Below are 18,133 nucleotides of genomic sequence, written 5' to 3' on the forward strand. Positions count from 1 at the left end.
TTAAGGGGTGATCACACATTGCCCATAATAGAAAGGGGTTCGTGGCAGTTCATCCCTGAAGTTGGGTGCAATGACAGCCGTGGGTTGTACAGGGTTTGGCCAATTCCTTTTCAGTGGGTCAAAAACAGGGGGGGGGGGGTGATTTGACCATCATGAACCAACTGATGATATAAGTTATAATAACCATGTTTAATGGGACTTGGAGAAGGCTTCTTGTTTTAATAATGAGATCCCAAATGGTATAAAGAATCAAATTTATAATTTATTCATTATTATTCATTCATTTATAAATTTCTTTGCAGTGGGACACAACAAGGGGGTGGGGGGTGATGTGATCATCATGAATCAACTGATGATATAACCATGTTTAATGGGACTTGGAGAAGGCTTTGAGATCCCAAATTGTATAAAGAATAAAAAAAAATTAAAATTTATTCATTATTATTCATTCATTTAAAAATTTCTTTGCAGTGGGTCACAACAAGGGGGTGGGGGGGGGGTGATGTGACCGTCATGAATCGCTTTCTCAACTGAAGGTATGTGATAACCCCCTTTAACAGGACTTGAAGAAGGCTTCTTGTTAAAGGTCAAGTCCAGCCTAGAAAAATGTTGATTTGAACAAATAGAGAAAAATCAAACTAGCATAACACTGAAAACTTCATCAAAATCGGATGTAAAATAAGAAAGTTATGACATTTTAAAGTTTTGCTTATTTAAAAAAAAACAGTGATATGTACTCTTGAGTGGCATGCAAATGAGACAGTTGATGATGTCCCTCACTCACTATTTCATTTGTTTTTTATTATTTGAATTATACAATATTTCAATTTTTACAGATTTGACAATAGGGACCAACTTGACTGAGTCATATACACTGTAGTTTTAAGCAATGCTAATTCCACATGCTCAGGGAGGAATTAATGGTTGTTTCACTTGACAATGAGAAAATTAGAATATTTCGTATAATAAAGCAAAAAAGAAATAGTGAGTGGATGACGTCATCAGTCTCCTCATTTGCATACCGGTCAGGATCTGCTTGTAACTGTTTTGTGAAATTTATTAAGTGAAACTTTAAAATGTCATAACTTTCTTATTTTACATCCGATTTTGACAAAATTTTCAGTGTTAAGCTTGTTGAATTTTTCTCTTATTTAAATTAATTTTGTGTTGGGGTGGACTTGTCCTTTCATGAAAGCCCAAATAGTATGAAAAAAAACTAGTTCTTTATGAATAGATGAATTATACTTTTCAACCCTAAACTGTATTAAACCCTACATGTATATGCCCTCTAATGCCCCTTTCATATTGCGCTTTTCACCGGCAAACTTCACCAGCGAAGTTTGCCAACGATGGGGAAAGTGTCCAGTATGAAAGGTACGAAGGAGAACTTCACCAGTGTAGTTTGCCGGCGAACTTCTCCACTTCTTGAGGTGGAGAACTTCGCCGGTGAAACAGCCAGTATGAAAGCAAACCGGAGAACTTCTCCTCTTTAATGACGTCAGAGGTCATTTTTTTTTCTCTCTCGAAGTCCCCTTTACCAAGATTCCGCACGCATGCAAGTTGCAAGCTCCGCTATGGCCAACTAGATACCCTTGAAAATAATTTTTTTTTTAATAACAATATTCATTTAAAAGCATTTTTTACATGTATAAAATGCGCTAAAATATTAAAACAAGGTGATATTGTTTGTTTTTCTCGTAATACTTCCAAAATACGTTGTAGTTAATTTTTTTATACCTTTTTTGTAAAAGGTAAGAAGTAATGTTTACAATTTTCTTTCGTTTTTTTCTGCAGTCGCCCGTTGACTTTCACCGGGGAAGAAATGTCAATGCGAAAGGGTACATTTTTTCTTCGCCAGGGAAGTGAGGAATGTGAGGCGGAGAAATTTGCCATTGAAAAAAGAAAAGGGCAATATTAAGGGGTATTTGATAGTAAGACCGTAGCATATGTCGCAGGATCGAAATCTTAGCCAAGGTTAAATTTTTTTAATGTCATAACTTGAAAAGTTTAACTTAAAAAGTTTATGGATCTTGTTGGTAAACGCCCTCTGTCTGAGACATCAAGATCAGAGCATATGTCGCAGGAGAAATTGTTTCACCTTGACATCGTTCTTACTACCTTCCTAAAACTAGTTTAACGTGTAGTGAGAATGGTTGAAGCGGTCTTGGAAGTGATCTTCCAAACTGGTTCAGAAAACTACCTCGCGATGTAGTTATCAAGATTGCTTTGCCTCATTAAACTGGTTTTAGTGGAAGTGAGGACACAACCGTTCTTCAGGAAGTGATCTTCGCACATTTTGAGCGCGCTACTCCACACAACAGGTGTAGAATGCCTACGCTGTGGTTTCGAATTTTGTGCAAAATGTGTCACTCCACTGAGAGCATTTCCATAGCAACAAGATCGCTTTACGTGAAGTGATTTTGAAAACCACTTTATTGTGATCGAATTGGAATGCTAGCAAAGTGATCTTCTAAACTGGTTTCCTGAATCGGTTTCCAGGAAACTACATGTAGTTTTAGAAAGCATAATGAGAACGGCCTCCTTCTCATCGGCACTACCATATCCGGTTAAACTAATACAGCTCTGTAATGACAAGGTTGGTTTTCAGACTGTTTGATTAAAAGCAACTCTTTTTCAAAGGCATTTTGAAACGATGTTTTGAATTGCGTTTCCTACTTGGATCAGTTGATAAACGCAGCCTTCATGTAGGTTTATTATCATCGCTACAGATAATTATCTTTATATCATTATTATTAGGAGTAGTAGTAGTGATGTTATTATTACTATTATCATTGATTTCGCATTTCAATCTTTCATTGCAATAGAAAATTCATCATGTGTACAAAGTATTAAAGAATCTAGGAAAAAACTAGAAATTTGACATTCCTATTTTCTGTACCTGTCCTTCTTCTGACTCCTAAATGCCGCAGGGAATTCAAAAATATCATTTGATGCTCGTTAAAAACAAACAAGGTACTACCTGTATTCTTAAACTCATTAAACTACAAAGACCTTGTCCCAGGTGTCACTTACATGTCTGTCAAAGAAATATCAGACATTTTAACATAATAATAGCCGGGTATTATGTGTCAGTTGGAGTTCTAAAAAAATCTATAATTAGACTTCCGTTTGAAAGATGTGATAAGCAGAAAGAAAAAAACAAGGGAAATGCTTATTAATGAATTTGTTCCCCCCTCCTCCAAAAAAAGAGCTGTTTATCATCAACTATGAACATACAGGTATGTGTGTAAAACATGAAGGTATTGCGACTTGTCATAGAAATATTTCTTATTGTCTTTATAATCAGGGCAATACATGAATGATGTAGTTCATTTTGCTTTTTTTTCTGCAAGGATCCATTTTGGGATTAAATGACAGAAATTTAAGCGTGCCGCTTGCTAGTAACTAGCATGCGACTAGCAGCGCGCTCGCTTAATAAGCGAGTGCATGCTAGCGAACAGTCCCTGCTCGTTAAAAGATCACTTAACTATTACTCTGCACGCATATTACACACTTAATAAGCTAGACGCATGCTAGTTACTAGCATGCCGCAAGCTTGCGCAAGCTAGTCGCACGCTTCCCGCAAGCTTGGAAATTTCTGTAGGGATAACCCCTGGTTTGAATAATTCAAGATGCCTCTGGACTTTACAGATTCGAGGAGCTTGATAGATACCTGTAGTTCATGACTGTCTAAAATAATATCAGACATAACACAAAAGTTTAAATATTATATAAGATCTGATGTAAAATGATAAACTTACAGTAGGCGGTTTCAGACCGCCTCGGAGTTCGCCAGTTCCAGGTATTCTCTGATCGGGAAATTTACCCCGATCAGAAAATACCAGGTATTTTGGTAATGTGAAAGCAAACTACGCGTAATTTCCCCGAAAGAAAATACCTGCTAAATAGTAGGTACTTGGCGAAATTACGAGAACTTTTGTGGGGATTTTTCCAAGGTCGCAGGTATTTTGGCGATGTGAAAGCAAATTACGGGAACTTTTATCCCAGCGTGTCATTGGGCGTGGCGGCGTGGGTGGCTGCTGGGCTAGTGATTTTGAATCTCCCGCCTTGCCTGCTTATCAGACCACACTGCGCATGCTCGTAACTTCGGGAACTTATCCCGAAGGATGTGTTTCGGGGCGGTGTGAATGCAGGAATAATTAACGGGTATTTTTTAGCCTTAAAAAGTTCTCGTAATTTAAAGGGGATTCTTGTGATCGAGGCGGTTTGAAACCACCTACTATGCAAAACATAGGGCACAGCGGATATATGAATGGTTGATAACTTCCTTTTGCGTTTTAAGTGGAATTTCAAAAATTTCAATATTTTCTCGTGTTCTTATGTCTAATATTTAATTGGATACAATTTTCAACAAATACACACAGAAAAAGATATTCTAAGTTTGATTTACATTATCAATTTCCTCATTTGGATATTAATCAATCACTAATATCACTGTTTAATGAAGAAAAAAAACCATTGACCCTTGATCCACTGGCTGGAAATTTACAGTGTCATGACTGTTTAAACTTGTTTTCTTCCTTCATCAAACTTTCTTGATGATGAGACAGGATTTTAGTAGTCTAATGCAAAATAACATTGGTTTGTGTAAAAGGCCCCCTGGGGTGTCACAATGAAGGAAAAATATGAATGTACATTTTCTGGGGGCCTTTTAGAGAGGTGACAATAATCATATTTAGAAAGCTCGGAATCTAATCAGTCTGAGAATATTTTAAAACACAATGACACACTTCACACTCTTTCGCATGACGAATCCATTAAGATATTTTATGAGATTTGCTCCCCATCCAAGCGGTCTTTATCATCTACATTCTGTAGTATGTTTTTGTCTGCACTTGAGGAGAAAAAAAAATGAAAGCATTTTACATGTAGGTTAATGGATTGTTCCTGCATTCATGAACGAAGCAAATTATATTATGATATTTTTCTATTCAATATGATGATTTGGTGTACCCATAATTACTGTCATCTTCTTGTATTGGTAAATTCATGAGATTTAGTATTAAAGCCTGAACTATTTTTCCAGTAATGGTAAAAGCTTATAATGGGAAATGATGCAGTTATGAAGAGTGAATCGATTATAAGAGCCACTTTGTGATAGAACTAAACTTAGGCCTACATATATGTATAGTAATACCGCTTTCAGCAATTCGCTGGTCCAGACCGGGCTTGGGCAAAGTCATAAAATTTAGAGTTTATCAAAATGGTGAGGGCTAAAATACTAAAATAGTCAATGCCATAGGCTGGCTACTTTGGTGGTGCTTTTATCAGCACCATGCAGACTAGCACCATGTTAAGGTATCATAAAAAGTAATAAAAGCAGATCTTGCTCAAGTGGTGCAGACCAAGAAATCGTGAGTTAACTGAAAACAGTATCGTCTCACAAAGCGGTATCAAGTGCAGTGTATCTATGCAATATATGTTGTAACAGTCTCTGCTGTTTGAACGTGTCTAGCCTAATAAACATGAAATTAGTTTTCATGAAAGCAGGAATCTGAGAGAAACACAAGGTGGTGCTGCACCAGCCTGAATTTGCTCAATCTCGAGATTTTTGCCCGATCGGCCCTCTTCGTGATTATTCTCGAGATTCAGGAAACCCCGTCTCCACCAACACAAGAAGAGCGATTCCTGCTCGAGCGAGGCATCAATGCATTATGGTCTTACACCATGAATGAAACAATCCCAGGTGCGTCTGCACCTGCGAATTAGCTGGATAGTTCGTAAAATAGCATGCTATTTTGCAAATAATCTTGAGATCAATTCTGCAAATTAGCGCGATAATTGTGTTTCCATTACAAATAATCTCGAGATTGTTCAGATCGGGATAATTTGCCAGATCAGAAATAGCACACTAATTTGAAAATTCGGGCTGGTGCAGACGGCCCTATTGAAGATTTGAGTCATCCAAGTAGCAGAGTGATGAATATTTAATGTTTTGATTTGTTGATTCACACTCGAGCAGCAGCCTCACGCCATCTTGTAATAAGAATTCCATAAATTGTCTTTTTAGGAAGTTGAATATTATTTTTCTTGTAGGGGCCTACACTCAATACATCATCATACAGATAATTCCATACATGTGCTCCCCGTGATGACAGAATATATTTAGTCATCATGATCCTGAACTAATATAATGAATGGAACTTAGGCGACCGCACACCTTACGATCGATCTGCGACCCAATTTTGGGATAACACGTAGTATAATTTGATGCTAATATTGAGACATGGAATATCTTACTGTGTAATGTTCAAAATCATTGCACGAATATGTTCAAATCTGTGACTATGCTATTATCCTTCTTAGAATAAAAGCAAATTTAATATCTAGTCCTAATGACGTCATAGCAGTCGTACGATTGGCTACGATTTGAAAGTAATTTGGCCTTTACTCCAAAATAAAGTCTTACAATCTTTCAAAATGGCTATATTAGTATTCTTTCAATTAATTTCAACCTCTATAATAAAATGCTATGTTCCATTCATCTTCTCAGAAAATTAGCAAAAATGCGATTTGTTCGAAAATCAGATCGCGAGCAGTCGTAAGGTGTGCTATGGCCTTTATACAACCAGGACTGATGAGGGTGTCGTCGAGGCCCGCCTCTAGGCCAAAGTTTGCTGGCTTCGTACCCGACCCGAGTCACATATATGGGGGAAGGTTTTCTCTACCAGCTTTGTGACGAGGAATTTTCGGTCTTGACTTCATCTCTATAACAGGGAATGGGGGAGTTGGACCTCACGAAATAAGAGCTTTGAAATTCTTGAAGTTACCTTGAAGTTTCCCATGATGGCCACATCTCACTGTCTTCACGACGAGGGTGTACAGATGAGTGTTGCAGGGTTAAGGAGGCTCTTAGAGCCCATTAAAAAACCCAACTCTGATATTTGTATGATTTTTTTCTAGCCTTCATTAATATTTAAAAAGGATATATTATTTTCTTCCTAAGGTCAGGTTGAATTATCCCTTAAAATACAGTAATGATATCCATCCATCCTGTTAGGAAAATCCTGGTACTTGACAAAAAAAAAGGATGAACATGAAACCAGAAACCTTGAAAATATTCAACACTAATCATCAACTGATCATTAAGTGCAAAGTACATCATTGTTTTAATAGTAAATGCAATTCCATCTTGTGTAATTTACGCCTTAATTATTATACAGAGCGTATAAAAAAAATGTACACTTTGAAAAAGCCATGGGAATTAACAAATATACAACATGTGGGTATTTTTTTCACATATAATTATGGGTTTGGGTCTCATCTATCCAATCTATCTCATTCTATCAAAAATTTTGACAGAATGTTACACTTGAGTGAGCACTGTCCATTTTTGTAAATCTAGCAGAAATCTGTTTGCGCAGAAATGCTTGTTTTCATGCTGTGTCAAGGTGAAAGGGCGAAATCAAACTTACCCTGCGAAGCATTTCTCATAAATTTCCCTAGCACTTTTAGCCAACTGACATAAACGGATACATTCAAGCATTTTGTAACAATTTTGCCACCCAAATTTGAAATTTCAACACTTAGTAAGCACAACCTTTACCCTTTTTGTGACAGCTGGATCTGAGGACATAACTGAATGTGAACAAAAGTTTATATCAGACATCTCCAGCATTTTTCACTAAGTTTTTATCATTTAAAGTTGGCTTACATTTGATTTTTCATTTAATACTTGTTTCTCCACACTTTTCCCAAGCTTAGCCATTTCATGTAAATCACAGCTCAGTGTAAAGCAAATATCGTCACGATGGACTCGGTGTGTGGGGGAGTGGGGTGGGGCGCAATGCACTCTTCAAAGTGTTTGGGCAAGGAAACAAGTTTAAAAAGGTAAAAGATATCTTCAAATCAATTTTACTGACTAATTTCCACGTGTTCTTCATGATTAAGGTCTACTTTTATTCGCATTTATTTCAAAGTTCTGCGCAAATCATTTTTCACCAACTTTTCAAAAGTGGTGCTCACTCAAGCGGAAATATTTTTCAAAAGTTACATTATATCGTCATTTGCTTAAATGGATCTGTACCAATGCTAAAATGTGGAAAAATCGTCAGGATATTACAAATATATAATTTTACAGGATTTTTTCTAAGTGTAAACTTTTTTTTGATACACACTGTATAGTCAATTGCTTGTCTGCACCTGGGTATTGATAAAAATTAATTTTTTTTTAATTACTGAAAGGTTTGGGCCAACAGGGGCAAGAGTCCTGTTTCATAAATACTTGTTCTAATAACTTCCTATCAGCCAATCAAATGGAAGGATTTCAGTAGCTTTAAACTGTAATTGCAAACTTGTTATATAGCAAGTTTTATGAAACAGACTCCGGGTCCCATTTCACACAGAGTTGATATAATGACAAAGACCCAAATTGATTGATTTCAGTAGTTGTAAACTGTTAGTGCAAACTTGGTTAATTGTGGCAGGTTTTATGAAATGGGCTTTGGGTCCCATTTCGTAAAGAGTTATTATAATGACAAATGCACACATTCTCTAACAACAAGTTTAGGATCAACCTATCGAGTTAAATAATTATTTATTGTAGTCTTTATTGTAACATGTTTTGTGAAACCGACCCCAGGTCCAGATCAGTCACAGAGAATTACTGAATGGGAGTTGTGCTAACTTGAAGCAAAATTCATCCCTCGCACTGTCAAAGTTCATTTGTTGAGTACCAGTTAAAATAAGCTTCGCCCATCCTATCCTGTCGGATGTGATATAGGCAGATATGCAGTTACCATGACAACTGGCTCCCTTTTGGACTGATTTATTTAAAAGGGTTCCGGTCAAAGAAGCATGGTCTGCTGTGAATTACTTAAAGAACAAGTCCACCCCAACAAAAAGTTGATTTGAATAAAAAGAGAAAAATCCAACAAGCTTAACACTGAAAATTTCATCAAAATTGGATGTAAAATAAGAAAGTTGTGACATACTAAAGTTTTCGCTTAATTTCACAAAACAGTTATAAGCACATCCTGGTGGGTATGCAAACGAGCAGTCTGATGACATCATCCACTCACTATTTCTTTTGTATTTTATTATATGAAATAGGGAATATTCTATTTTTCTCCTCATTGTCAAGTGAAAGAACGATTATTTCCTCCCTGAACATGTGAAATTAGCATTGTTTAATACTATTTGATTCACTCAAGTTGGTCCTTTTTCTCAAATCTGTAAAAAATGAAATATTGTTTAATTAAACAATAAAAAACCAAAGAAATAGTGAGTGAGGGATGTCATCGACTGTCTCATTTGTATTGTGCATTTCACTGTTTTGTGAAAAATAAGCAAAAATTTAAAATGTCATAACTTTCTTATTTTACATTAGCTTTTGATGCAATTTTCAGCATTATGCTAGTTTGATTTTTCTATATTTTTTATTCAAGTCAACATTTTTCTGGGGTGGACTTGACCTTTAATTTGAAAAAACAGAAGATGGAAAACCATCATTAGTGTTTTAATAGTTATATTTCTCATAGAATCGTGTATTCTATACAATCACAAAAAAAATCATATTTTCCCTCTATAAAGTGGATTTTAACAAAGAGAAGTGATTTCCCAATCACAATTTTAGTAATGAATAAGCTTGCTTTCTGAACGCCTTCTCTGTGAATCTCAACATTTAGAACCCATATGGCTGTGTGGACTGACCGGAACGTAGGCCTACATGTATCTATCTAATCAACAGATTGGTGTCATGCCATCTTGTGCTTCATGCTCATGTTTCAATTTTAGTGAGATACGTATACTGTCCATGAATTTCCACAAACAGTCCGTTTTCTGGTCTGAATTTAAAAAGTCAGTTCACATATGCGCCATTTGACATTGTCTAATGACATACATAAAGGCCTATATCGTTCAGAATGTGTTTAAAATATCTCATTCAGACAGATCAGTTTACATTTTTAAAGAAAAATCAGCATAGATTTCACTTTAAACATGCTTCTTGTGGATCTTAAAATAAAAAATAGATGAATGATATTCTAAAACCATACAAATATGTGGAGGTCATGACATGGGAATATAGTGTATTATATTTTGACCTTTTTTGGTATCAGAATGTAAAGATATTTCTCCATCATTTGAAGTATTTGAATTTGTATTTTGGCAGTAGACAATATAGCAATGAAAAGTAAATCTAATGGATTCCACCTTGGTTGTCTGTACATATATATGTTTCAGAATGGAGAAAGCATATTAGGACTGATGGACTGACCAGAAAAGACCAATTTTGGTGATTGCTTTTTGTGGTAGTATGGCATTAGCGAAGATGCAAATGAGTATGCCACTTGCGAGAATCGGACCATTTACAGAAATAGGAAGAATTGAAAATCACCGATTTGGAAGATCTTCTGACACCATACTGCAATGTAGAGGTCACGGAGTGTGACAGATGGGGAAATAGAATGCTCAAATGGAACAAAAGGAAGATAAAGAGAGAGAATGAGAGAGAGAATGGGAGATGGACAGACAGATAGAGAGTTGGAGAGAATTGGAATATAAGAGATAGGAAAAAGAAAGAAAGAAAGGAAGGAATCCTGTCAGGTAACCTGTAATTTACAAGAACTTGTTCGAATCTTAAAGGCCCTGTCGCAATGTTCCATGCAAGCGTTCCGTATAACTTGTAGGTGACTCTTTTTTTTGGGGGGGGGGCTACATGTACCAGCATCTTGCCTGCAGGTTGCCTGCATTGACAGTACATGTATGTTGCAGGCAGCAGTAAAGTTTTGAACTTGCATAAAACTTTGTCGCAGGTTAGTTGTAGGGGGTTGCCCACAACTCACTCGCAAGGTTTGCATGGACCTATGTGACAGGGCCGTTAAAAAGGCCTCACACTGAAAGTGCTCCTTATTGTTTTGTTTTTTTCATGCTCCCTGCACCCATTCTTGTCTTTTTTTTACATGTACCTGCTTAAACTTACAGGTATTTTCTTTCAGGGATGTTTTTGCTTTCACACTAAAAAATACCTGGGCCTGTATTCTTAAGTCAGGTTTAACTTTAAGACCACAGCCTATACCTCTGTGCTAAAATTATGGGGAGCCTAAAGTTAAAGAATTCTGTTTATCTTGTATATTTCTTATGTTTACTATTTTGTTTCCTTTTGCTTTCATAATGAAGAAAATACATGTACTTCAGTTGTCATTCCCAGACAATTTTGAACAGTTTGGGTGTCATACGAGTTAATAGATTGAATGTGTACTGTTAGGGATGTGTGCTCCAATCGTCTCTCCATAGTTGAACCACAACTTTAAACCAGGGTTTAATTTAAAACCAAGTTCAAAGTACGGGCCCTAGTATTTCTGATCTGGGTAGATTTTTTAAATCAGAAAATACAAGGTATATTCACAGATTGGATGGATATGAATAGACCTTGTGTTATTTTTCAAAAACGTGTTTTTATGGATTTCCTTTTCCTGTTATCTTCAAATTCCACAAAAGATCTGCTTGTATTTCCTGTTATTCATGATATTAACAATATCAATATCTGATAAATCCCATAAAATCAGTACTATTAGCATAAATACTACATTTCGGACTATGCTTGAAATTTAGCATAAAAAATGCATTTTCTCCAATTTTATCTGCAAGTCTTGTTTTATGCACTGTAAATGGTTGATGTACATTTACAAATGAGAGAGAGAGCTAAAATGATGAGGTGATGATTATGATGATGATAATGATTAGGACGATGATGATGATGAAGAAGATGCCGATGCTGATGATAATATACAAATAATATACAAAAATTATAAAGCACTTTATAATAATAATAATATAGGATATTTATACTGCGCACATATCCACCTTGTTAGGTGCTCAAGGCGCTCCTATATTACCCGGGTAAGCTAGGCATTCATAGCACACACAGCTTCTTAAGGAATTACTTCCTACCGGTACCCATTTACCTCACCTGGGTCGAGTGCAGCACATCGTGGATCAGTTTCTTGCTGAAGGAAATTACACCATGGCTGGGATTCGAACCCACGACCCTCTGTTTCAAAGTCCAAAGACTAATCCACTGGGCCACAGCGCTCCATGAAATTTGATGATTTTATACGAAAGTTGATGATGATGAGGAGGAGGAGGAAGAGGAGGAAGTTGATGATGATGATAATGATGATGATGATTATTATGATGATGATGGTGATGATGATTACTCTGTTTTAAATTTATTAGCGTGTTATGAATCAATAACTATCCTGTCAATTTCTGATTTGTCACAGGTAAACTCTTCAAGTCAAGTGATCTTAACTTGGTAGCTGAATTCTTCTTGATGTTTCACATGGATAAGCCCATAGATTGGCTCCTTGATCACATCCTCTATGTCAAGGTCTGCAACCCAGAGAAAGATCCTGTAAGTATATAAACTGACCCTGACATATAGAGGCCGTTCTCATTACGCTTTCTAAAACTAGTTTACTGGAAACCGATTCAGGAAACCAGTTTGGAAGATCACTTTGCTTGTGTTCCCACTTGATCACACATGAAGCAATCTTGTTGCTATGGAAATGCTCACAGTGGGGTGACTCGTTTGGCGCGAAATAAGAAACTGCAGTGTAGGCATCCTACACCTTTTGTGTGGATTAGCACGCTCAAAATGTGCGAAGATCACTTCCCGAAGAACGGTTGTGTCCTCACATGCATGTACGGCAAGACCAGTTTATCGAGGCAAAGCGATCTAAACCGGTTTTGAAGATTGCTTCCAAGACAGCTTCGACCTTTCTCACTACACGTTAAACTAGTTTCCATTAAACTAGTTTTAGGAAGGTAGTGAGAACGGTGTCATAATGATTTTTAGTAAAAAAAATTAAGACTAGAGAAAATCAGGTTAAAGAGAAATCCTTAAAAATTCAAATAATGATTTTGTGATGTTACATGGGAGTCTCCTTCATATCAATATAAATTCCATATATGGTTTCAGATTACTTAATGTATCAGTGCCATTGATACAGATATGAAATAAATGCACCCTTAAAATCAGCGTCAATTTTCTGAGCAAATGTCTATCACACGATATGTAGGGTGGTGCTTGCATGTGACGTCACAGAATTTAAACTTCCAAAATGTTTTTGTTTTTGCCAAGCATTCTTTAATTTGTATATCTGTGCTTTTATTAGAATTAAACTAGATGTCAGTGGGGACTTCCTCTTCAATTATAAAATAAATTTGTAGGAAAAATGGGAATTATCATTGTGAGCTAGAATTTTTTTCTGTGATATTCAGGGAGGAAATTAAGAACTATGCTGGGGGTAAAAATATCCTAATCTGGTTGTCGTGAATTGTAATGAATTGTATATACTATGAAAAGGAAAGATATAGCCTTTGTTTTTCACCTAGTTGCAAATTGTAGTCAGTCAGGCAGGAATGAATTGATACAATTAATTAAGTGTGATAATGCATATATGAGACCTTCCTTTGATCAGTGAAGCGTACAGAAACTTGCAATGCTTCATTGATAATGACTTTTTTCTTTATTGAGAGAGATGAGACAGTATGCTTTCATTTCATATGAAATTTTTCATTTGTTTTATTTATTTGGACTTGAAATTAAATAAGAAAGAATAATCCAATTGCAACCTTGTACAAATGTCTGGTTATATAACTGCAGTCAGATATCAATTTTTTTGAAATTATTTGTAACATGTTTAATACTGATTGAAATACTAAGAATTGTATATCAAATGAAAGCATATCATCTCATCTCTCAGAAAAAATATGAAATTATCATGATCATTCATTGGAGCGTTACATGCTACTCTTCAATGATGACAGCAAGGCCCGAAATTTGCATTATTGCCAAATATAATGATTCATACATCACTCATACATGTACATGACTGATCACAATTTTGAATTGGATGCAAAACATACATGTACCAGGCTATACCTTTCTCTTTCATTCATGTAGGATACATCGTTTATTAGATTTTAACCAAGTTAGTAATTTTAATGTACAAATAATTCCTTGAGACACTGACTGCATGTGACAGCAAGACTGTAAGAGTCATGTGCTATAAATTCATAGTTTTGTGTGAGAGAAATTTAAAGTGAACCAGATGGCATGAATGTAATCCATGTTATTTGAAGTGCAATTAATTGCATATCTGTCACAGTCTCATTAATCATTAGGCCTACAATTGCTACCTGATGTATAGGTTAACTAGCCTTATTCTCTATCAAGGGCATACAAGATCATGATAGGCAGATAATGTATAAGGGGTGTTGCAAGTAAATATTTGCAATCAATTGCAAATAAATCGTTCCAATTATACAATTGATAGACCTTATTTTATAACTCTAGCAAATCAGATTACACTGCTTGTGTCAACAAGTAGATTAGCAATCAAAAATCACAAATTTACTTTTTATTTCAAAACTTATGATTGGATAAGGGACCGAAAATAGACTTGGAATTGATCGCAAGTTTATTGCTACGCTGTAGTTGACTTCACAACCTACATAGAGCTCATGGCATGATATGACTGAATATTGACACATAATCAAAATTCTGTGTTATGCATGACTAATTGAAGCTCACATTTGTGCAGTGTTGAGTGATTATGCTGTCAAAAAAATACTCATGATAATGTAGTTAATACTACTATTTTCAAATTTTTTCAAAATAGGAGAAGCAAAAGTCAAGAAAAAGTGTAGCCTATATTTCAGGGGAGCATTCATCAGCAGATTTTGTCAAAGAAGTTGTTAGATCTGACAACTTCCTTGATTTTCTTGATTTTAAGTGTTTGAGAAGCACCATTTCAATGGCAATTTTCAGATTAACAGGACTTGGATAAAATGTCTGACAAGATCTTTCATGAAATCTTCAAGGTGATCTTGAGCTATGATGTGTTTGTTTTTCTTGAAATCATTTTGAAGCAACAAATCACATTTCTTGAGACAGAGGGTATCTTTGAAAATTGCATTGATGAAAGAGATGTTCATGTAATTGATTACTTGTGATGACCAAATGACATAGAAAGTCATCAACATGGTTGACCCTGTCACCTTGTTTTATAGCTGTAGGCCTAACACATCAATTGAGGGTGTATTCAATCCATTTAAACGTTAGAGTCTCTAATCAAAATGCAATTAAAACATGGTTATGTCGCGCGAAAGCCTATGTAGTATGTCTAGCAATGGAGTCTTTGAACTCTCATTGGGATGCTCCCCAGGGAGTGGAGGAAGGCATATTGTGTGCAGGCATGCCAGGATTCAATGATGGGGTAATAGGCCTAACACTTCAGTAAAACGATTTGTAGTGAAGTTGTTCTGATGTATGCAGAGTATATAAAAGCAGAATCTCTTTTGAGTTTGACACATGAAGAAAAGGTCAACTTGAGATACATTTTCAAACCGTTTAAAAGGCCCTTTGTAGGACCTTGATTGAGATGTCTGTTGCGTTCAATCAATAATTAATATCGATGGTTGGGATGTTTTCAAGGCCGGCCTCAAGAATACATTTTGCTGTCTGTCACCTCGGCCTCGGCCCAAGTAACATGTACAAGTCTGTGGGATAACAATATTAGGTTTTTTCAAGTGGCATTGTGACTTGGAAATGGCGGACATCCTGTTGATGGTCTTGCAGGATGGCTTTACGAAGCAAACCTTTGAAAGTACTTCATGGTGTGATTTTAAGAATCATGAGGCCGATTGCACAAAAGGATCTTTCCAATGACTGTCTTTCAGGTCACCCATCTTTTGTGATATGCTGTATGCAGGATATTTCTGAAGTTTATGATATATCACCTCATTTTACAAATTGAGATTTTTGTTTACTTTAACTTTAAAATTTGTTTGCAGTTAATTCATTTAAAATATAGCGCGTCAAGATAAATGGGCGACACAGAAGACGGTTCTTGCAAAGACCCTTTATGCCATTGGCCCATGGTTATTTGATGAAATGCACACTTCGGTCTTTTTTTTAAAAAGAAAATAGGTCTTTTGAAAAACGTGAAAGAAGAGTTGAACACAGCCTGATCTGGCAAGGGCAGTGACTCTTCTCACCATTGGATGTCACTGTAGATCCATCAAATGAAGACCCAGATTTCTCTCCTTTCTTTCCCCACTGGCATGCAGGAGGTGTTAAGGGGTATAGCCTGACACTGCTAAAGAGATTAGGGGTGTTTAGGGTATATGACCTAAGTAGAGGGTGTTTAAAGGATATAATGTAGATCACTTTTTAAAGAGGAGGTGTTCAGGGGTGTAGCCTACCCGGTGGGTGGGGCACTCAACCAAAAAAGTGGTAGGGGTGTGCCGCGGAGGAAACAAAAATACGGGGGCCTTGGAGCGGGCTTATTATAAAAAGGAGGGTCCTCGGAACGGGCTTCGGAACTACAAATGTTTGTGAAAACGGGGGTCCTTGGAACGGATCGCCAGCATGTGAGTGTGTATGCATCCCTATGGAACGGGTATGTGTGTATGATGCAGCTAGCCCGGCAGCACGGCCGCTGGGGTGCGCTCGCGCAGAGGTGATGGTCGGACAGTGCTCTGCGACTTCTTTTCACCAAAATTGCAGCTCATTGTAGGATCAATGCGACCGGAACGGCATAATGAAAAATATGCGAAGCTTTGGAGCGGTGTTTAGGGGTGTAGCCTAGCACTCTGTAGAGAGGAGGTGCTCAGGGGTACAGCCTTACACTTTAAATAGATGGGTGTGTAAGATTGTACATGTAGCTTAATAATTTAACGAGAGGGAATGTTTAGGGGTATGACCTAGCTCTTTAAAGAGAGGTGTTTAGGCGTACATGTATGCCCTGACACATTAAAGAGAGGATGTGTTAAAGCATATAGCCTCACACTTTAAAGAGAGGTAATGTTTAGGGGTATGACCTAGCATTTTAAAGAGAGGGTGTGTGTAGGGTTTTAGCTTAACACTTCCCTGCAGTGTGCTTTGGACCTTTTTTTTTTAAAGGTGTGTTATAAGTAATACAATAAGCCAGTTGAAAGGTTTTACAGTGTGGTTCTCCAAACATTTGGCAATAATCTGAATACGAATTGTATCTTTCTCATACTTTTTCTCCTAGAAACATTGTGGAAGACAGAAAGCTGCTTACAGGATACGCTACAAACCATCTCTCTTTCAACATATAGGACTACATTCATCACTCAAAGGAAAGCTACAAAAATTAAAAGTAAGTCAGCTTATCATAGAGTTATGTATTTTACTTTCAAGTGGGAAAAATCACCCAGATATCAAGTTGGTTCAAGAAAAAAAGCAGAAAGAACTATAGAAAAATATTGATGAAGGTTTGAAGAAAATCTATCTAAGAATAAAAGTTATTTTTTTAATATGTTTACTATTCTATGCAGATGCTCGTTAAAAAAATTAGATTTTTTCAATCTACAGAGATAGGCCCTATCTTGTAGAGAGTTGCGATTGATTCGATCAATTTTCAACTGTATAAAAATCCATCAGTGTCATAATATTTTCGTAAAGGAAATTTACACTGACAGAGAAGCACACCAAGTTGTAAAGAAAACAATGAATGTATGAGAATCGCAGAATAAGTTTACGGTACACCATATGTAAGTCCTGGAGGGACTGAGACAAGAAAAGTGGATAGAAATGGAGGTGAATTGGAAAGTCGAGAAAGTGGAGATTTGAAATTGAGTATTTTTCTCAAATTTAGTGTAGTCCGTAAAAGGACTGTAAACCAGAAGAAGTGCAAAGCTAAGAAGTAGACAGGCTTGAGTAGGTGAGAGAAGGCTAGAGTTGATGAATTGAGTAGGAGCAGGAGAGTAGACTCAACGTTTCAGGCAGGTTGACTGTCCGTCTTTAGGAGTCTTCTCCACTTCTATCCACTTTTCTTATCTCGGTCCCTTCAGGACTTTACACATGGTGTACCATAAACCTGTTCCGTGATTGTTCATACCACCATGCAAACCTTCAAACATCATCTGAATGAATACGTGAGAATGCATCATATAACCTAGAAAAATAATCTAGAAAACATTTTGAACAAACATGCATTTTCGATGTTGGCGAAGCTGGATTTTCAAAGTTGTGGGTGATCTGATAAGTTGCAACTCTTTGTAAACAGGGCCCAGATAATCGCTGAAAATCTGATTTGGCACCAGGAGTCCATTTTTATAACTTCAGTGGAATCCTTGA

At 36.5% G+C, this 18,133-nt stretch overlaps 1 protein-coding gene across 1 annotated transcript in view; it reads left to right on the forward strand.

Annotated features, from left to right (window-relative positions):
* The window catches only part of LOC121406135 (alpha-1,3-mannosyl-glycoprotein 4-beta-N-acetylglucosaminyltransferase A-like), an 88,739-nt gene that overhangs the window by 59,848 nt on the left and 10,758 nt on the right, over positions 1–18,133 (forward strand). Inside the window, exons 9-10 of the mRNA XM_041597190.1 lie at positions 12,246–12,376; positions 17,046–17,153. Coding sequence (XP_041453124.1) covers positions 12,246–12,376; positions 17,046–17,153 — 239 coding nt within the window. The remainder of the gene's footprint in view (positions 1–12,245; positions 12,377–17,045; positions 17,154–18,133) is intronic.

The sequence above is a fragment of the Lytechinus variegatus genome, chromosome 1 (genome assembly GCF_018143015.1).
Source record: "Lytechinus variegatus isolate NC3 chromosome 1, Lvar_3.0, whole genome shotgun sequence".
NCBI classification, from domain to species: domain Eukaryota; kingdom Metazoa; phylum Echinodermata; class Echinoidea; order Temnopleuroida; family Toxopneustidae; genus Lytechinus; species Lytechinus variegatus.